This window comes from Oncorhynchus mykiss, chromosome 15 (assembly GCF_057628025.1).
Source record: "Oncorhynchus mykiss isolate SJ-2025 chromosome 15, ASM5762802v1, whole genome shotgun sequence".
NCBI classification, from domain to species: Eukaryota; Metazoa; Chordata; class Actinopteri; order Salmoniformes; family Salmonidae; genus Oncorhynchus; species Oncorhynchus mykiss.
The window spans coordinates 21,642,588-21,663,566 of record NC_143036.1 but is presented as its reverse complement, the minus strand read 5'-3'; the positions used below and the strand labels follow the sequence as shown (position 1 = coordinate 21,663,566).

The window sequence follows — 20,979 nt, the reverse complement described above, 5'->3', positions numbered from 1 at the left end:
CACTTTTCACACCAAAGTACGTTCATCTCTAGGAGACAGAACGCGAGACAGAACGGCTGCGTGGTCCCATGGTTTTTATACTGGCATACTATTGTTTGTACAGATGATCTGCTCCCAAGGATGAACCAGACTTGTGGAGGTCTACAAAAAATGTTCTGGGATCTTGGCTGATTTCTTTTCATTTTCCCATGATGTCAAGCAAAGAGGCACCGAGTTTGAAGGTAGACCTTGAAATACATGCACAGGTACAACTCCAATTGACTCAAATAATGTCAAGTAGCCTATCAGAAGGTTCTAAACCCATTACATAATTTTCTAGAATTTTCCAAGCTGTTTAAAGGCACAGTCAACTTAGTGTATGTAAACTTCTGACCCACTGGAACTGTGGTACAGTGAATTATAAGTGAAATAATCTGTCTGTAAACAATTGTTGGAAAAATTACTTGTGTCATGCGCAAAGTAGATGACCTAACCGACTTGCCAAAACTATAGTTTGTTAACAATAAATTTGTGGAGTAGTTGAAAAACTAGTTTTAATGACTCCAACCTAAGTGTATGTAAACTTCCGACTTCAACTGTATGTAAGTAAGGTTTTTCTGTTCTTTATTTTTAATAAATTATCAAAACATTCAAAAAACTTGTCATGAATATTTTGCAGAATCAAATAAACCACCTATAGGCTGTGATTTAAAAAAATCCAGTATGCCTCTAGGGTCAAAATGGTACCAGTCTGTAGTTTGAGGGTTACATTTTTCATGAAACCACACAAATCCTTAATGTTAGGCCAAAGAAATATGATATTGCTCTTGGGTGTGGGTAGGTGTTTCCATTTCTTTAATAAATAACGGTGAATTCCATTCTTCCAAAATCTAGTCTAAACTTCCTGTCTGAATAGAATCAAGCAATACACAGAGGGGCTATTTAACTTGACTTTATTCTTTATTCTGCTCATGTTACATGGAGAATAGAGAAACAACTAAAGCACTACAGTCAGGAGATTTTCAGAAAGGTCCATCCGAGAGCTTCACTCTTCATCATGTCCTTTCTGTAACACAAGATGGATGAAGGTTAAAATGTAATAAACTACTGTGAACACTAAAAACATTCTTACAATATTCTGTGCATCGTCAAACATATATGAACCTTTGGGGCTCATTGTTTGAGTGAATAGAATACCCTATAAACATCATGAATAATACTAACTGTGTCTACTAGTAAATTAAAGATTTCACTAAATATTGCAATAAATCCATCACATTGTATGTGACAATACGTGATTATTGATTTATTTGCAGATCGTGATAACACTGAATAGTGACCCTTTATCTTTTCTTACAGGGCTACATTAATCAGGCCAGTTGGCCGGCTTACTGTGGCATATTGTGCTATATTAAAGAAACAATCTCTGAATTGGAAAGAAATGTGGTAGGGAAAGTAATTTCTTATAAATTTCACCAGGAGAGTTCATGGGTATAATGTTACTTGGCTAGTTAGCTACTAGCTAGCAACACTTGGGCTAGCTATTGTTTGCTTGATAGCTAGCTAACCTTGTGTTCACAGAATATTTGGCAGAACGGGTCCAGCTATATTGTAGCATTTCAATAATTTGATTATTTTCATATGGTAGCAAGCTAGTTAGCCACGTTTTGGCTAGTTAGCTAGCTAGTTAGCTGTCTGCAGCATCAATTGATGTCTAGCTAGCTAACTTTCTAGCGAACTAGCTAGTTTACTTCTTGGGGAACGATCATTCTGCTTAGTGCATTAGCTAGCCAACATTCATTATACATGACTTGTGTTATCCATCAATTTCTTATTAACTCAAAAATGTAGCTAGCTAGTTAGCTAACTAGTATAAGTTGTTTGAATGACAGCCTCATCACATTTATTGGGAATTTACTGACTGGCTATAGCTAGCTAACTAGTCACATATCTCATTATCTGCATATGAGTGATCATTATTGACATAAATGTTTAATCCCCATATATATGAGTGTCGTCTCACATCATGTCAGTATAATTTCTTTAATTTCTGATCCAGAAAAGCACTCACAAAGCCACAACTGTAGCATGTGTTGCTTGAAGTATTGTTGTTTTCTTTAAGCTTTGAAATGATGTCTTCCTTGCATTCTATGGCCAGAAAATGACATCTTCAACAATAAGTAGAAATGACAGCCAAAATGTAATGATAGACAAAAATGCTGTTGTGGATTATTTAATGAAGCCTACATGAGCATTATTATTAAGTGTTGTGTTTTTTTATGGAGACCTTTACCTTTAATCAATTAAATATGCAAAGTACTTCATTTTATATTGATATGTAGATTGTCTGTCACAGGTGTTGCTGCAATCCATATCACTTTCGTTTACAATGTTTTGATTAATTAAAAGTTGTTCTTCAATAACTTTATTTTCGCAGAAGAGTAGCCCCTGTGTAGGCATAATTTGGCATAATAAGTAATTGTCTGCAATTAAATATGATAACAAAATCCTTGTACTACCAGGATATTCTAGTCTAATCATATTTGTTTAGTTGTTATATGACAATACTCAGTTGAACTTTTTACTATATAGATTTAGTTGTTCTTGATGTTACGTCTTTTGGTCGGGAGTAGTGAACACAGACAATGACCATTTCCGATGTCTAGTATCAAGCTGGCTTGGTGCCGTAACATCATAATATCAGCTAGTCTGCTAGTTTATTCCGGTGTTCCTTTCGTTGCAGCCACGGTTATCACAGAGCTCAGTGTATTCTCCCGAAGTATCGTTTTGATGAAACCAGTGCTAACACAGTGGTACCTGAGAAGTTCGGCTTGTTAGTTGCAATCAACCCTTTAAACTTACAAAACAATTGAGGTTGGGTCTGTCATCATACATGGTATAAGGGAGTTTGCAAATTATAACCAATGTAATTATGTTGATTGAAATAACTGACCTGGGAGTCGGCATCACAACTCTTGGCCTCACTCTTCATCCTTTCCTTTCTGTGACAGAGAGGATAGATAAATAATGAGAACACTGTTTTCTGGTTGATATTTTACAATGGGGAACTTCAACAGGTATGTATAGTTACTTAGTAACAATTTACGCATTTATTACTTATTTTCTTCAGGAATAAATTAGTGAATATCGAGAATTGAAATTACCATTAAATAGAATCTCAGATACGAGACGTTAAAACTATTTAAGGTTAAGGCTTTTGTCATGGGAAACTGCAAAATTATAACCTATACAACACTGTACATTGACAGCAAATTCACTGACCTTGGATCCGGCATCACGACTCTTGGCTCTCATCTTGTTGACCTGAGACTCAGCAATATCAGCCCTCTCTTCTGCCTCATCCAGTTCATGCTGAATCTTACGGAACTTGCCCAAATTGGCATTGGCTTGTTCCTCCTGTGAAAAATGTTTAATAAGATTTAAGTTTCCAGCAAACACAACAATTTGAGACTTACAGATGCATCAGTTGGACGATGGAAGATTTTCTACTTACAGCCTCCTCTGAAGTTCTCTTGTAGGATTTGACCTTAAGCTGCAGTTTGTCCACCAGGTCCTGCAGACGGCTCAAATTCTTACGGTCTTCCTCAGTCTGCACCCAAAAATAATGGATTTTTTTTTGTCATACTGAATACTGAATACAGTAAACATTTTACATTTGATTCTGAACATGTTAATAGTGCACTTTCAACTTGAACTTTGTGATGTACCTGGTAGGTGAGTTCTTTGATGCGTCTCTCATATTTACGGACTCCTTTTACAGAATCACTGCTCCTCCTTTGCTCCAGTTCCACTTCAGTCTCTAGCTCTCTCACCTAGAAAGATATTAACGCACCATTTCCAATTACTTTGTTAGTTACCACTACTTTTAATATTGCAGCTAGAAATATTACTGGAGATATGACATGTGACATTGAATTAATAGAAGAGAATGCCGCTTAGACACTTACTCTGGCCTCCAGCTTCTGGATCTGCTTCTTGCCACCCTTCATGGCAATTTGTTCAGCTTCATCCAGGCGGTGCTGCAGGTCCTTGATGGTCTGCTCCATGTTCTTTTTCATACGCTCCAGGTGAGCACTGGTGTCCTGCTCCTTCTTCAGCTCTTCTGCCATCATGGCAGCATCAGTAATGGCCTTCTTGGCTTTTTCCTCAGCATTTCTACACTCCTGCACAGCCTCCTCCATTTCATTCTGAAGCTGGGATGTGTCGCCCTCTAGCTTCTTCTTCTGGCTCAGTAAGCTGGTGTTCTACACATACAGTATGTATATATGACAAATTATTTGTATATTACCTCTACGTACATCAAGTAGCAGATATTTAAGGAGAACCCTAATTGTTCTATATTACTGTCTTACCTGTGAGTGCAGCAGCTGAACTCTCTCACTAACATCCAGCAGTTCCTGCTCAGCCAGTTTGCGGCCTCTCTCAGTCTGCTCCACCAGGGCTCTCAGCTCATCCAGTTCAGCCTGCATCAGGTTGTTACGTCTCTCCACAATGGCAATGTTCTCCTTCAGGTCATCACTGACACGAAGAGCATCATCCAGCTGCATTTGAGAATCCTGTAGAAAGAATCAATGATTTTACTAGTTTTATTTTGTTACACAGTGTGGCTTGGCTTTTTCTAAAGGCAAAAGCTATGTTTTTAATTAAATGGTGTGGAAGTAATACCTTCAGATGGGAATGGAGACCCTTAAGTTGCTTCTGGGCCTCTGATGCCTGCCTGTTGGCCTGGCTGAGCTGGATCTCCATCTCATTGAGATCTCCCTCCATCTTCTTCTTCAGCCTGAGAGCTTCATTCCTGCTGCGAGTCTCTGACTCCAGTGAGCTTTGCAGGGTATCCACAACTCTCTGCTGGTTCCTCTTATTCATCTCCATTTCCTCATCCTTCTCCACCAGCTTCCGTTCAATGTCAGCTTTTACCTGATTGAACTCCAGCTGAGCTCTCAGGATCTTGCCCTCCTCATGCTCTAGGGAGCCCTATGAGAACACAGCCACCCATAGTTTGTAAAATGTAGTTCTGGTACTTTCACTACCAGTAAATATTTTCCAATCTCACCTCAGCTTCCTCTAGAGCAGACTGTATCTCAGCCTTCTCCTGCTCCAGCTGTTTACGGATCTTTTCCAGCTCATGGATGCTCTTTCCTCCCTCACCAAGCTGCTCCGTCAGGTCAGAAATTTCCTCTGTGGAAAATATAATTGTACATCAAAAAAAAAAAGTGATCTGATCTCTATAGCATATCTATCTGATCTCTATCTGATCTCTATAGCATATCGATTTTCAATTGACTAAGTTATTTAACCCAATGATTCTTATGCTCTGACCTTGGAGGTTCTTGTTCTCCCTCTTCATGGTCTCCAGATGATCCAGAGACTCCTCATAAGAGTTCTTGAGTTTGAAGAGCTCAGTGCTGAGAGATCTGGCCTCTTTCTGGGAGCTCTCCAGCTCAGTCTGAGACTCCTCAAACTTCTGCTTCCACTCAGCCAGGACCTGAAAATCATACATGTTTTTTAGGTAGTTTGAATACAGTGTATGATTAAGATGAGATGTGCTTATTGTCCATTAACTTACAAAGAATAGAAATGTGTCTTTGTGCTCAAAACCCAACCCCCCGAGACACACAGGCGTTGGAAGCTATGGGTCAGCCACAGTGCAGTGCCACAGTGCAGTGCCCCTGGAGCAATTATTGGGGGTTAAGTACCTTGCTCAAGGGCACAACGGCAGGCGGTGTAGGATGTAGGATGACCCTCCGGTTGCCGGCTATTTCCGCACCAGGTTTTCTTGTCTGAGGGTGTTGGCCCACTTCTCAAATCACTAGGCTACCCCTATCATGTATAATAATGAAGCCTAATAGGACTTGTGTATTCCATATGTTTATTTCTTACCTTGTCAAAGTTCCTTTGCTTCTTGTCCAAAGAGGCAGCAGCTGCATTGGATCTCTCCACATCCACCATGAGATCTTCAATCTCATTCTGGAGTCTGTGTTTAGTCTTCTCTAGGGATGAACATTTAGCATTTACGGCTTCCACAGCTTCCTCTGCATCCTGCAAACGCTGAGCCAGTTTCTTCCTAGATTGGCATAGTTGAGAAACACATTTCAGCTGCCTTTTTTCTGTCTGGAAGTACAGTATAATGGTATATATTGATCATGTACAGTAGATTTGTGTATCGCTTTTTCAGCCAAGGTTCAATAGCCTGAAAAGTAAGAAAACATCCTTACTTTGCGTCCTCAAGCTCTTCAGTCTTCTGGATGGCATCAGTTTCATACTTGGTTCTCCACTGAGCCACCTCAGCATTAGCCTTGGACATGCCACGCTGCAGCTCAGCCTTGGCCTCCTGTTCCTCCTCATACTGCTCCCTCAACAGATCTGAGTCATGGCGAGCAGACTGCACTGCATGGGCAAGTGCGTTCTTTGCCTGGTAAGGAAATTTTTAAAAGGATCTGTAATTATGCCTGATGATGAATGTAGTTAGATAAGAGACACTGCATTCTTTGTATAAATACCTTGACTTCCTCCTCCAATTGTCTCTTGAGGTCTTCAATCTGCTGAACGTTGGACTGCTTACCTCTGGTCAGTTGAGAGACCAGAGAGTCTTTCTCCTCCAACTGTCTGGCAAGTTCACCTGTTTTCATGATATTCAACTTATTTAAAATTATATTACTAATTGTGGTAATTAATTTTGTCTGTTTATATGCATGTCTAGGTTTTTAGTTAATATACCATTCTCAGTTTGAAGCTTTGCTTTCTGCATTGTGAAATCATTGATGGATCGCTGTCCTTCCTCAGCTTTCGTCCTGTATTCACTCATCTGGTCCTCTAGAGTGCGGCACATTTTCTCCAAGTTTGTCTGAAAACATTAGTTTTTTAGATAACACAGCACAACCTTCAGAGATTGTATCTACTAACCTAATGGCATGTGCAGTTCCATTTGCTATATCTATCTGATCTCAGAAAGGTATTGTATTTTGTCATTATGAATCCACTGACCTTAGCCTTGACAATCTGCTCCATGTTGGAGACCACATCATCCAGCTCCAGCCTGAGCTCACTCTTCTCTTTCTCCAGCTTCTGCTTCACTCTCTGAAGGTTGTCAATCTGTTCTCCCAGGTCAGCTACACTGTCAGCATTTTTCTTCCTCAGAGTGGCAGCTGTAGCCTCATGCTGCAGGGTAGCCTCTTCAAGGTCTCTGCGCACCTTCTGGAACTCAGCCTCCCTCTTCTTGTTCATCTCAATCTGGGCAGCAGTGGCTCCACCAGCCTCCTCCAGCCTCTCACTGATCTCTTCTAGCTCTCTGGCCAAGTCTGCCCTCTGTTTCTCCACCTTGGCACGGGCAGCTCTTTCAGCCTCCAGCTCTTCCTCTAATTCCTCAATGCGGGCCTGAAATGGTAGGATTTAAAATGTTCTGGTAAGATGAGAACATAAGCATATCTAACAGAAATATTCCCTTTTCAACAATGCCATTGAAATACCTGCAGCTCCTTCAGTTTCTTCTGAAGCTGGGCACCCAAAGCCTGCTCATCCTCAATCTTGCTGTTGAGTTGGCTCATCTCAAAGTCCTTCCTGATAAGTAAATAACACATTTGAGCACTTTCTGTAAAATAACTATTCATAATATTTTGTGGGTTTGTGGGATCTTACTTCTTCATTCTCTCCTCCAGCTGCTGCTTGTCATTCTCCAGGTCCATTAGGCTCTCCTGGGTCAACTTTAAATCTCCCTCCAGCTTTCTCTTGGCTCTCTCAAGGTCCATTCTCACCTTCTTCTCTTGCTCCAGAGACCCTTCAAGCTAATAAAGGATATATTAAACAACATTCGGAGTCAGCAATTTACTGTTGCGTATTTTTAGGATATTACTAATTTTGTTGTACTTTTTGTGAATTACTATTTGATACTCACATCATCAACTTGCTGTTCCAGTTTGGCTTTGGCCTTGGTCAGCGTGTTGACTTTGTCCTCCTCACTCTGCAGGTCATCCAGCGTTTGTTGATGAGCCTCTTGCAGAGCCTTCTTCTCCTTGGTCAGCTTGGCAATGATTTCATCCAGAGCTGCCATCTCCTCAGTAAGGTTTTTAACCTTCGGAAACAGAACAGTGTCATTACACTTTTATCCAAACCACTTAATTTGAATTTTAACATCACAAGATAAAAGATAAACCATTACCTTGTTCTCTGTGGCATGCTTTTCCTTCTCCACTTTAGCCAGAGTGAGCTCCAGATCATCAATGTCCTTCTTGAGTTCTGAGCACTCATCCTCCAGCTTCCTCTTCTTAGCAGTTAGCTCTGAATTCATCTCCTCCTCATCCTCCAGTCTTTCTGTCAGCTCTTTGGCTTTGGCCTCAAGCTGGATTTTGCTCTTGATCAGACCTTCACATCTCTCTTCAGCATCACCAATAGTGTCTTCTTGCTGTCAATGTGTCAATATATAAGTATTATAAGTATTTGAAGTTTGTTTGGTGGTATAATATTTGGACAGTACAAATAATCGACAAATGCTCCACTGATTGTTTGTATTTAGCAAATCATGTGGCTCCTCTCTCTGTTTTTCTATTTCTCTAGTTAGCTAAAAGCTCATTTTGACAAAGGATGTGAATGCAACAACTGTAGTGCAGTTAAAGTTACTCACAGTTTGGACAGCGAGCTGCAGGTCGTTCTTCTCTTGGATAAGGGACACCATCTTCTCTTCCAGCTCCTTTTTACGGGCTTCACTTTTAGCATAAGCCTCTTTAAGCTTCAGGAATTCTTCCTTCATGTTGGCCATCTCCTTCTCAGTCTCTGCTGACTTCAGCAGAGGTTTGATCTTGAAGTACATCTTCATCCAGGGCCAATTCTTGACACCCATGAAGGCACGAATGTTCCATTGGATCACAAGCAAGGCATCCCTGTGAAATTGAATAGAATTATAAAGCCTTTTCTTCCTCCACCATATTGTCTGCAGAAGTTGTATCTATTCTTATTCCAACCTGCGGTCAACAATTTTCTGGAACTCAATTCTGGCAAGTAGACCACGTGATCTGGCCTGGAAGCCAGTGATGATAAGAGCGAGACGATCGTCTCTCATCTCCTCAAGAGTACCCAGGAGACCAGCCTTGAAGAACACCTAAAGATACACAAGTTCATAATGTAGTGCTTGTATCGTCTTGTATTTGGCAGGATTGTATTTTGATGCCAGTTGAGCATAAATACCTTGAATGTGTTATCCCCAGATTTACAAAACGTGGTAGTTCTATTTAGATTGCTGATTTCATGCCAATTTTTACAAAAATGACACAAATTGACCACAATTTGGCCCTGTAATGAGCTAATTATATTTGGCCAAGGGTTTGGATCCATAGGTAACGCCCCGTTTGGCCCCCATCCTGCCACCATCCTGCCTCTCTGGATACCGCTGGAAAGATCAGTATCATGTTCTGTTTCTTTACCTTCAGGCCTACATTTTTGTTGTCCCTCTCCCTTCACATTTCTCACTGTCAATTGTGAATGACAATTCTTCAAGTTTTACCGGTGAAACGTCTTTGCAAAAACTGCATGCCTTTCATTTGATCTTAATCAGTTTCATGGGAATATGCATTTAGATCTTCTAGTTGTGTAGATTGAGCGAGTTTTATAGCAGATGGTGTTAACAACCTGTAGCATACCTGTGTTTTGTTTCAACTAAAGTACATATTTTGCTTAATGGCGTGCACTGTTGAGTTCTGGCCACATGAGACAAAAATGCAACTATTCGCACAATCCTCCTAAAATCTCATAAGAAATTAAGTGCTGTTTTTTTCTTACAGTAACATTATACAATGCTATTATAGTCCATTCTGTTATGTACAATACTGTCATTGGGATATTGCAGACATTGATTCAGCTTTGATCTAACTTTATTAAACAAGAAACCAGAGGAGCCTGTTCTCTACGAGTAGAGCAGAGACTGTGCGTGAGTAGAGAATCCCACACATGCGCAGAAGCTTTGGGACCTTTAACCTGGGAAGAGGGGTCCAGAAAAGTCAGATCCCCAGCCACTCTGTGGATTTTAGAACTTCAATCCCAGCATGCTGACCAAGAGTTACACAATTTGGCAAGGTCTTTAAAAACTTGTACAAAAACATTATGGCCACAATGCTTTTAATTGCTTATAAGTAGCTACTTTAGATCTGGATCTACCACATGGTGGCACTATACCAAAGATACACTGAGTATAACCAACATTAGGAACACCTTCATAATATTGACTTGGGTGGTGGAACATTCTTAATACACACGGGAAACTGTTAACCATGAAAAACCCAGCATTGTTGTAGTTCTTGAAACAAACTGGTGCGCCAAGCACCTACTATCATACCCCGTTCAAAGGCACTTCCAGTTTTGTTTTTCCCATTCACCCTCTGAATGGCACACATACACAATCCATGTCTCAATTCTCTTAAAGCTTAAAAATCATCCTTTAACCTGTCTCCTCCCCTTCATCTGCACTGATTAAAGTGGATTTAACAAGTGACATCAATAAGGGATCATAGCTTTCACCGGGATTCACCTGGTGAGTCTGTCATGGAAAGAGCAGGTCCTCGACTTGACCCATTTGTTCTTAATGTTTTGTATACTCTGTTTTTATCTAGACTAGACACATTTTCCCTAGACACCGATGACATGAGGTAAGCATGATCAGTGGTATATCAGCACTTATTTCAAAAGGCATTGCTCAGGTTACCATGATAGTGATGTATTGGTAATATTGCTGCTATTTTTCCATCCTGGTACAACAGGTTTCTTTTTTATTGCTTTTCATCTATTTAGAGAACTTACCTTAGTGTGTCCTAATCTGTACTGGGTATGGTCAATATCCAAAGAGCCCAACAGTTTTTCAGCTGCCTTCATGTTGTCCATGAACTGACCCTCAGGGATAGCATTTGGATTGAGGATGCGGTATCTGAATTTAAATCAGAAAGAAATTATCTTAAAAAAGGGAACATTTGAATAGTTCAAGAATTGAATTTATTTTAGAAAGGAAATTAATGGTTATTTTTACCTTTGTTTGAAGTCGGCATACAGGATTCTGTTGGGGAAGCCCTTTCTGCAGATCCTGATGCCTTCCAGCACACCGTTACAGCGCAGCTGGTGCATGACCAGAGGATTCTCCATGGCCCCAGGAGTCTTGGTCTCGTTGGGGATGATGCAACGCACAAAGTGGGGGTGAGTAGACCTCAAGTTGGTCATGAGTTTACCCAAGTTCTCCTGTCAGTATGACAAATGTAGAATTTTCCATCAGTGAATGAGTCTCCAAGTACCTCACGAGTCACAGCGGCATTTAATGCTAACATGCCAATCCACAACATACTGGCATCTCAAATATAGTGCAAATATAATACATTTGTTAATATTCTGACATGTGAAAACATCATACATATATTGATTTAAGCTCAGATTTACCCTGTGCAATGCAGACACAGTCTGGAAGGAAGAGCCTTTCTTCTTTTTTCCTCCAGCCGCTTTTTCTTCAGGTGCTGTATGATAATGAAATAACTATTTAAATATATTATTATTACTACTATCATATACTGTGGATTATTTATTTGAGTGTGTTGTAGTCTTTGCTGATATCAACACATAGTACCTCCTTCTGCACCAGCATAGTTCACAAAGAGGTTGGCCAGGAACTTAAGACTTGACTTCTGGAACAGTCCGACCACAGTCTCATTCAGGGGGTCCTTGTTCTTCACCAGCCAGTTACCAATGTTGTAGTCAACAATGCCAGCATAGTGAACCAGGGAGAAATGGGCCTCTGGTCTACCCTTAACAATTCTAGGCTTCTGGAAGCAGGCATTTTTGCCCAGATGGGTGTCATACAGCTTCGCTTTGAATGTGGAATCACTGGCCTTGGGGAACATGCACTCCTCTTCAAGGATGGACATGATACCCATGGGCTAGTGGAAGGAATGAATTAAAATGTATTAATGTTAAGGGAAAAGCAGAGTAAATAAATATCAGAATCATTTGTAATGGAAGGACATGTATTAAGATGTACCATGTAATGTTTGAAATCTCAAAGATTACTCAGGTCATATCATATAAACTTCTGCAAAACTGAAGACACTAACCCTTTCAATGAGATCAATGCAGGCAGCCAAGTCCATGCCAAAATCAATGAACTCCCAGACGATGCCCTCTTTCTTATACTCTTCCTGCTCCAGCACAAACATGTGGTGGTTGAAGAACTGCTGCAGCTTCTCATTAGTGAAGTTGATGCACAGCTGCTCAAAGGTGTTGAACTGAAATAGAAGTTCACAGTTACTTTATTTTGTCAGCTGTAATGTTCTAGATTCCATTTTTATCAAATTTACATCAAACACTCACATCAAAGATCTCAAAGCCAGCAATGTCCAGCACACCAATGTAGTGCTGACGAGCGTTCTTAGTGTCCAGAGTAAGGTTGATTCTTATCACCATCCAGAGGAACATGTTCTCGTAAACTTTCTTTGACAGTGCACCAATAGAGTAGTACACCTACAAAATATTTAGAAAATAAATTACTAAAACATAGCCTCAACATAAACGTGGGAATTACAGGTAGGAAAATATTAGCAACCCTATACAGAAGTGTCAAAATTATTAGCTCCTTGAAATGTAAAACTATTTTGAGACTCACCTGGTCGACATTCTGACCTTTGGTGACCCACTCATTTCCTACTTTGACCCTTGGATGACACAGCCCCTTGACCAGGTCAGCAGAGTTCAGGCCCATCAGATATGCAGCTTTGTCAATATCTAGAATGGCAATGTTGTATGATTAGAAGAGGCACGCTAACTGCATTTTGATGTTCAGATTTTTCAGATACTACTTTATAATGAAGTGAGAGGTTTTAAATCCTCAGCACTCACCCTCAGTGCCATCTGCCTCTGCTTGCTCCTCCCGCTGTTTATTCTTGAACTTCATGTTGCCGTAGTGCATGATAGCACCAGTCAGCTTATAAATGCCATTCTTCTCCTCTTGGGAGAAGCCCAGCACATCAAAGGCATCCTAGTTCCAAAAATGCCATTGTTTTGTACTGGAGAAAGAGTTGGATACAAGTGGGAAATGATCGTATGTACAGTATGTACATATTCTACTCACATCAGTAGCCATTAGCTCATCTGCATCATTAATGGAGGTTACAGCAATCTCTCCTTGGGAGATGAAGGCATAGTCATAGGGATTGCTGGTGATGAGTAGCATCTCTGAAAAGAATTCAACAGCACAGTTTAATTTGTGTTTTGGCTGTGGTATAGGTCAAAACAAGATACACTCAGTATTAGGATTGGGGTCAATTCTAAAATTGGCATTGTGTTATATTATAAATAGACAGGACGGCAAATTAGCCCTAATCAAGTTTCGAAAAACTGCAGCTGGAGATTGATTTGTGTGCATCCAATTTCAGTGTTGCGTACTTGCATGGAATTTAAATCATTTTAACTTTCTTATGAAAAAAGGAAACGTCACAACATAAATCACGCTACATCGTGCTGAGTGTTTTTCGCTGGGGGATCGGGCTAGCACTCTCTCTGGCACCTCTGCACCATAAGAATTTAATTGGATTTCATCAGAAATGTTCCGTTTAATCCTGAATTGACATCAACCCTACTCAGTTTGATGATTCAATACTCACCCAGCAGTTCTGGTTTCTTTTGGGACAGGATCTGGTAGAAGATGTGATAGTCTCTCTCAGCCTTGAGCTGGAAAGTGACACGTGACTTCTCCAGAAGATCTGATCAGTATGGAAAAGTGCTTTTGGTATTAATGTGTTTCCTGTCAAAGAGATCTGTTCAAGCCTGGGCAAATTGAGTGTTGTACTCACAAGTCTCAATGTCAGCAGACGAAAGCTTCCCACTGACTCCAAAATGAATGCGGATGAATTTACCCTGTAAATTATTGTAATAGCATAAATTAATGAGCACACAAGAGCTGGGTTCAAGTAGTATTTGTTTTCTTTTTGAATACCTTAAGTGCGCATGATTGAGTTTGCATGGTGTAATGGAACTGATGGAATAGTCCTACACAAGTTTAAATCCCACATTTCTGGTTCTCAATCAAACACTGAAAGTATTTTAAATAAAACAAATACTTTTTAACCCTGGTCTGGTGCACAGACAGACCCAAACGGGAAGATCAACTAACGTCATGACATCAGCTAATGGTTATACAATTCAAATCCAGAGGATAAGATTTGACTGATATTTGACAAACAAACAACACCAAACTTACGAATCGGGAGGAGTTGTCATTCCTGATGGTCTTGGCATTACCAAAAGCCTCCAGGGCAGGATTGGCCTGGATGATTTGATCCTCCAGGGTCCCCTACAACCCAACAACCACACAGTGTTAAAATGCAGCATTAAAATAAATACTGTACGAACATATATTGGATTTTGTTAACATGCTGTATGCCCATCCAGCCATGAAGAATGTTTAATTTAGGATCAATAACAATGAATCTTTGCCGTTTTTTTAACCTTTTTTTCTTCCGCTGCACTTTTCTTTCCGCTAACAGCAGCAATGCTGGCGAAGTACTGGATGACTCTCTTGGTGTTAACAGTCTTTCCAGCACCGGATTCTCCACTGGAATTTAAAAATACATATGTTAATGTCTCAGAATTTCTCTTAATTTCTAATAGTCTCAAATGGATATAACCTTTGGTTGATGTACTTACGTGATAAGGACAGACTGATTTTCCCTGTCTGTTGAAAGAGAAGTATCAGTAAATGTGACATTATCCAAATATCATTTGATTTATATATTTGAAAAGGAAAAGTTATATTTGACCTGACAACATGTACTGGTATGCATTGTCAGAGATGGAGAAGATGTGAGGAGGAGCTTCTGTCCTCTTCTTGCCTCTGTATGCATTGACAACAGACTGATCGTACACTGGCAGCCACTTGTATGGGTTGACAGTGACACAGAACAGCCCTGAGTAGGTCTGTCAAAGACAAGGGGATTTAGTTTAATTCATTTGAAGGAATGATTGATTTAATGGAGATATTAGCAGACAGGTCATTACTTACGTAGATCATCCAGGCTGCGTAACGCTCTTTGAGGTTAAACAGCACAGCGGGCTCGTGCAGGAAGGTGAACATCGCCATGTCCTCAATTTTATCAAACTTTGGCGGGTTCTGGGGGTGGACGTCGTCCTCCTTCACAGTAACAGTCTGAAAGAAGAGCAAATGAAATTGTTTTGTTTCATTTTAAGGTGCAGAGGTGTTCTTATCCTAATTTGAGATTCCCTCCGCAAGGCAATCAAACAAGCTAAGCGTCAGTATAGAGACAAAGTAGAGTCGCAATTCAACGGCTCAGACACAAGAGGTATGTGGCAGGGTCTACAGTCAATCACGGATTACAAAAAGAAAACCAGCCCAGTCACGGACCAGGATGCCTTGCTCCCAGGCAGACTAAATAACTTTTTTGCCCGCTTTGAGGACAATACAGTGCCACTGACACGGCCCGCAACCAAAACATGCGGACTCTCCTTCACTGCAGCCGAGGTGAGTAAAACATTTAAACGTGTTAACCCTCGCAAGGCTGCAGGCCCAGACGGCATCCTCAGCCGCGCCCTCAGAGCATGCGCAGACCAGCTGGCTGGTGTGTTTACGGACATATTCAATCGATCCCTATCCCAGTCTGCTGTTCCCACATGCTTCAAGAGGGCCACCATTGTTCCTGTTCCCAAGAAAGCTAAGGTAACTGAGCTAAACGACTACCGCCCCGTAGCACTCACTTCCATCATCATGAAGTGCTTTGAGAGACTAGTCAAGGACCATATCACCTCCACCCTACCTGACACCCTAGACCCACTCCAATTTGCTTACCGCCCAAATAGGTCCACAGACGATGCAATCTCAACCACACTGCACACTGCCCTAACCCATCTGGACAAGAGGAATACCTATGTGAGAATGCTGTTCATCGACTACATCTCAGCATTTAACACCATAGTACCCTCCAAACTCGTCATCAAGCTCGAGACCCTGGGTCTCGACCCCGCCCTGTGCAACTGGGTACTGGACTTCCTGACGGGCCGCCCCCAGGTGGTGAGGGTAGGTAACAACATCTCCACCCCGCTGATCCTCAACACTGGGGCCCCACAAGGGTGCGTTCTAGCCCTCTCCTGTACTCCCTGTTCACCCACGACTGCGTGGCCACGCACGCCTCCAACTCAAGTTTGCGGACGACACAACAGTGGTAGGCTTGATTACCAACAACAACGAGACGGCCTACAGGGAGGAGGTGAGGGCCCTCGGAGTGTGGTGTCAGGAAAATAACCTCACACTCAACGTCAACAAAACTAAGGAGATGATTGTGGACTTCAGGAAACAGCAGAGGGAACACCCCCCCTATCCACATCGATGGAACAGTAGTGGAGAGGGTAGTAAGTTTTAAGTTCCTCGGCGTACACATCACAGACAAACTGAATTGGTCCACCCACACAGACAGCATCGTGAAGAAGGCGCAGCAGCGCCTCTTCAACCTCAGGAGGCTGAAGAAATTTGTCTTGTCACCAAAAGCACTCACAAACTTCTACAGATGCACAATCGAGAGCATCCTGTCGGGCTGTATCACCGCCTGGTACGGCAACTGCTCCGCCCACAACCGTAAGACTCTCCAGAGGGTAGTGAGGTCTGCACAACGCATCACCGGGGGCAAACTACCTGCCCTCCAGGACACCTACACCACCCGATGTCACAGGAAGGCCATAAAGATCATCAAGGACAACAACCACCCGAGCCACTGCCTGTTCACCCCACTATCATCCAGAAGGCGAGGTCAGTACAGGTGCATCAAAGCTGGGACCGAGAGACTGAAAAACAGCTTCTATCTCAAGGCCATCAGACTGTTAAACAGCCACCACTAACATTGAGTGGCTGCTGCCAACACACTGACTCAACTCCAGCCACTTTAATAATGGGAATTGATGGGAATTGATGTCAAATATATCACTAGCCACTTTAAACAATGCTACTTAATATAATGTTTACATACCCTACATTATTTATCTCATATGTATATGTATATACTGTACTCTATATCATCTACTGCATCTTTATGTAATACATGTATCACTAGCCACTTTAAACTATGCCACTTTGTTTACATACTCATCTCATATGTATATACTGTACTCGATACCATCTACTGCATCTTGCCTATGCCGCTCTGTACCATCACTCATTCATATATCTTAATGTACATATTCTTTATCCCTTTACACTTGGGTGTATAAGGTAGTAGTTTTGGAATTGTTAGCTAGATTACTCGTTGGTTATTACTGCATTGTCGGAACTAGAAGCACAAGCATTTCGCTACACTCGCATTAACATCTGCTAACCATGTGTATGTGACAAATAAAATTTGATTTTATTTTATTACACACAACATTGAATTGTCACAAATCATCCATTTAAATGTAATGCCTGATTTACATAAAACATGTTCAAGAGCTCAAGTTAGGATTCTTCTTTTTGTTGTCTCTTGTGAGAATCATACTTATAGTAATCTATAAAGCGCATAGAGTTATCCTAGTAGGAAAATGTATTATTTTAGGATTTTCTAGGTATCCATTTTCCAGGTCATATTCTTTTAGAAATGCTCTTCAACAAAATATTTACCTTTCCAAACTCTGTTTCAGCGGTGACTTTAGCCCCATCTCTGCTGGTGATTGTGGCCTTGACGTATTCTACCTCAGGGTCAGGCACATAGCACTCTCTCTTTATGTCAAAGGGTCTAGTCTGGCATTCCATACGCTCCTTGTCAGATTTACGCAGAAAGGAAGCTGCGGCGCCAAACTCTGCCATCAAACTGTCCCCCATTCTTAAACCTGTGAAGGCAGGAACAGAGCATTGAATACAAACAGTGCCTTCAGAAAGCATTCATATCCCTTGACTTATTCCACACAAAATATAAGTAATATTTTTTTCTCTAACAGGTACAGGGTAAAAATTATTGACACCCCTGTTTTCAATACCTTTCAATACATGAGGATAATGACACTGTGGCCCTTGTTAAGGTCACAATGGCATCATGACCTTTACCCAGTGCAAGGACATTTTAGGCAAAGACCTGGTTGCCTCTGGCAGGAGGCTGAAACTTGATCACAAGTGGATCTTCCAACAAGACAATAATCCAAGCACACATCAAAATCCACAAACAAATGGTTAATTGGCCACAAAATCAACATTTTGCAATAGCCATTTCAGTCTTCAGACTTGAAATCTATTGAAAACCTGTGGTTTGAATTGAAGAGGGCAGTCCATAAGCACAGATGAAGGATATCAAGGATCTGGAAGGATTCCGAATGGAGGAATGGTGGAAGATCCTCCCCAATGTGTCCCAACTCGTGATATATTTGACAAAAAGGCTCAGACCCATTATTCTCACAAGGTGGGGTATTGAAAACAGGGGAGTCAATAATTTCGACTCCTTTTTGAGAAAAGTTGTTTTACTTGTTAAACAAAATATTTTTCTCTGAGCAATTGTATTAGTATAAAATATTATAATTTCCCAAATGTATTTAGGATACTAAATAACTCATTATTTGAATGATTTATTTTATACAGTCATTTTTCCTCATCTTTATCTAGAGAGTCAATAATTTTGTACTGTAAATGAGTAGTATACTGTACCAGCCATGGCATAATGGTCATGGCAGACCAATAGAACTTTAAAATATGTCTAAAAAAAAACACGAGGGTCGAGGCAGGACAGCAGTAAACTACCAGCTTTAGAGTCATAGATTAATAAGTGTTTATCTGAACAATACAAAGGTCAGTAAACCAACAGCACATTGGAAATGAACCAAAACATGTGAGATTCAGAGCAGATAAAAGTGACTAGGTCCACTGTAGCTGAAATCTACAGCTTGTGTAGTGATGACACTGACAACATGTAATTACTATACAGGAAATATGTATTATACCACATAAACAAGTTGACTAGATTGATGAGTACAGACAAGAAAATTGAATACATCAAATAAATAACATTATTTGTATCTTTATTTTTGCATTAGTATACACATTTGTCAAGCTGTTATAGTTTTCATGAAACATTTAAAGACTTCACACAAACCACTAGGAGGCTGGTAGCCTTTATTTTAGAAGATTATGATTATTACCTGTTGTTGGTCACCCCTTGGATACGTTTGGTGGAAAAGATCTCTACTGAGAATGAAATAGACAAATGCAAAGACAAATATCAGTCAACTGAACAGCTATGTGTGGTTATGACTATTGTTAGGTCCTGTAATGATTATCTTTGCCCTCCTCAGCAGACTGCCTCTATATGCTTACCTTTAGGATGTCCGGTGCCTTGTGTCTCCCCCTGGTCTGTCTCCCCCTGGTCTCCGACACTCTTTATAAAGAGTGTTGCTCAGCCCTATATGGAGATGGGCAATGTCATGACATAAATTAGACTGATTATTTCAAAAGATCTGTATTTGGGGCTAGAGGTGTATACCTCTTTGACCTATCAGGCTCGTTATAACAACAGGCTATTCCAGGGTGGACAGAGGAGGGGAGAAATTGGCTGCATTGAAAGCCCACTTGATCAGGGGGCGGTTTCAGGCACTGTAGTCATCTAAACATTACAAGCATGTATGTTTGACCAATGAGAATTAATCAAATGATGTATGTAACATGAAATGACAGAAAGTAAGTTAGATACCAAAGTTTTGGAAGTAGAGGTGTGCACCTCAGACCTATCAGGCGTGTTGTAACAGCAGGCCATCAATAAGGAGGGAGAAGGGGAGCAAAAACCCAGGGTGCATGTAGAGCATCACCCTTTGCTATAATTCCTTTTTTTGTGTCACTTTACCAGATGAGGTGGCTACATGACGACATTATGACATTTCAGAGCCCATTTTAGCACCCTCCTTTATTGGGCAGTTTCAGGCTCCATGGACATCCAACACATACCAATATTGTATGTTTAATCATTGGAAATCCCTTGATTTTAGTAAGGGGGAGTTGATTTTAATGGAGGTTAGTTTTGAGTTTTATGTTCTAGTACATGTTTGGGAACAAACTAGAACGTCTTTGTGTTGTGATTGCTTAATGTAATTGGATGTCATGAGAAAGTCATCATACATGGTGTGAAATCATTGCAAGACAACTGCAACTGTCAGTTGTTCACCAAGGCAAGGTCACTTTCCTTTCCATTGTCACTAAGAGTCCCAGCTACTGTAAGCATAACCCTAGGCCCCATCTTGTTGACGTGGCATTGTCTCCTTTTTATCCTTGAGGACAAATATAAACCTGTGAAATTGTTATTGGATTCCTTCAACTGACCATGAGGCACTTCAATGTGCTTGAATGTGTGGGCCTCACCATCTGACATTGTAATAGCTGCAGCCTTCTCACATAAATAATTCCAGGCCACAAATGGAAGGGGGGACTCCATTTACCTCATGAGTTGTTAACAAAACTTTCACCCAGGTGCGTCATACCTGAGTTGGAAACAGAAGATATTGTTTATTTTACACATAATTCATTCAAAAATATCAAATTTACTATCAGTGCTCCTAAAAAAAGGGTAGATGATGTTTTTCTGTGTCCAACATGTCAGATACTGGTAACGCTTTCAAAAACAATATGCTATTGAAACCTTGGTGAATAACCTTTTGTTTTTTCCCCCTGCTATTTATTAGTGTTCTCTGTGTAAAGTTTGCATCAAGTCATTCTTAGTACATTGCATACCCAAAAACATGCGTAGCCCCTGTGTATTTCTCAATTAGACTGAGTGAATATCTGATAAGGTGCTGAGACAAGGGACATGAGGTCTTGGATTTGTAAGTGTCACACTGTTAAAGATCAAGAAGTGTGAAGCTGTTAACAAGGTGATGATGTACTTGTGACATAGCTGGAAATGGTGTTACCTCCTTCAAGACCTGTGCATATGACCCCTGTATAGTATAATGCATGTTGGAGCCCTTTTGACTCTTACAACTTCACACCCTGGCCCTCGCTTCAGCCTTGAG

General features: G+C 40.8%; 1 protein-coding gene across 2 annotated transcripts; it reads right to left on the bottom strand.

Annotated features, from left to right (window-relative positions):
• Nucleotides 1-915: 915 nt before the first annotated feature.
• LOC110489782 (myosin-7) lies at nucleotides 916-19,485 on the bottom strand. 2 transcript variants are annotated; one of them, XM_090199572.1, is made up of 40 exons: nucleotides 19,295-19,485; nucleotides 19,120-19,162; nucleotides 17,615-17,823; nucleotides 15,017-15,160; nucleotides 14,775-14,931; nucleotides 14,662-14,689; nucleotides 14,464-14,569; nucleotides 14,216-14,308; nucleotides 13,809-13,872; nucleotides 13,620-13,718; nucleotides 13,088-13,191; nucleotides 12,856-12,994; nucleotides 12,623-12,741; nucleotides 12,331-12,480; nucleotides 12,075-12,245; nucleotides 11,591-11,900; nucleotides 11,407-11,480; nucleotides 11,006-11,211; nucleotides 10,783-10,906; nucleotides 8,955-9,091; nucleotides 8,618-8,873; nucleotides 8,156-8,398; nucleotides 7,892-8,068; nucleotides 7,636-7,781; nucleotides 7,467-7,557; nucleotides 6,985-7,374; nucleotides 6,718-6,844; nucleotides 6,501-6,619; nucleotides 6,216-6,412; nucleotides 5,881-6,064; nucleotides 5,320-5,485; nucleotides 5,054-5,178; nucleotides 4,666-4,974; nucleotides 4,353-4,556; nucleotides 3,948-4,244; nucleotides 3,708-3,812; nucleotides 3,494-3,589; nucleotides 3,262-3,396; nucleotides 2,933-2,981; nucleotides 916-1,045 (listed from the first exon to the last, which is right to left on the bottom strand). In XM_090199572.1, the coding sequence occupies exons 3-39, from the start codon at nucleotides 17,813-17,815 to the stop codon at nucleotides 2,961-2,963; spliced, it is 5,814 nt and encodes a 1,937-aa protein (XP_090055698.1). In that variant the 5' UTR covers nucleotides 17,816-17,823; nucleotides 19,120-19,162; nucleotides 19,295-19,485; the 3' UTR covers nucleotides 916-1,045; nucleotides 2,933-2,960. The 2 variants fall into 2 exon arrangements, with proteins under 2 accessions (XP_090055698.1, XP_021418366.2); XM_021562691.3 differs by having other exon boundaries at nucleotides 19,120-19,165; nucleotides 19,295-19,458.
• Between the last annotated feature and the right edge of the window lie 1,494 nt (nucleotides 19,486-20,979).

Bases quoted from the DNA above. Each gene is read 5' to 3' on its own strand.
- LOC110489782 (XM_090199572.1), bottom strand. From the start codon at position 17,815: ATGGGGGACAGTTTGATGGCAGAGTTTGGCGCCGCAGCTTCCTTTCTG. The intron at 14,309-14,463 runs GTTAAAAAAACG...GTTGGGTTGTAG, and splicing joins GTGCAGCGGAAGAAAAAAAG to GGGACCCTGGAGGATCAAAT. The intron at 10,907-11,005 runs GTAAAAATAACC...ATTTAAATTCAG, and splicing joins TATGCCGACTTCAAACAAAG to ATACCGCATCCTCAATCCAA.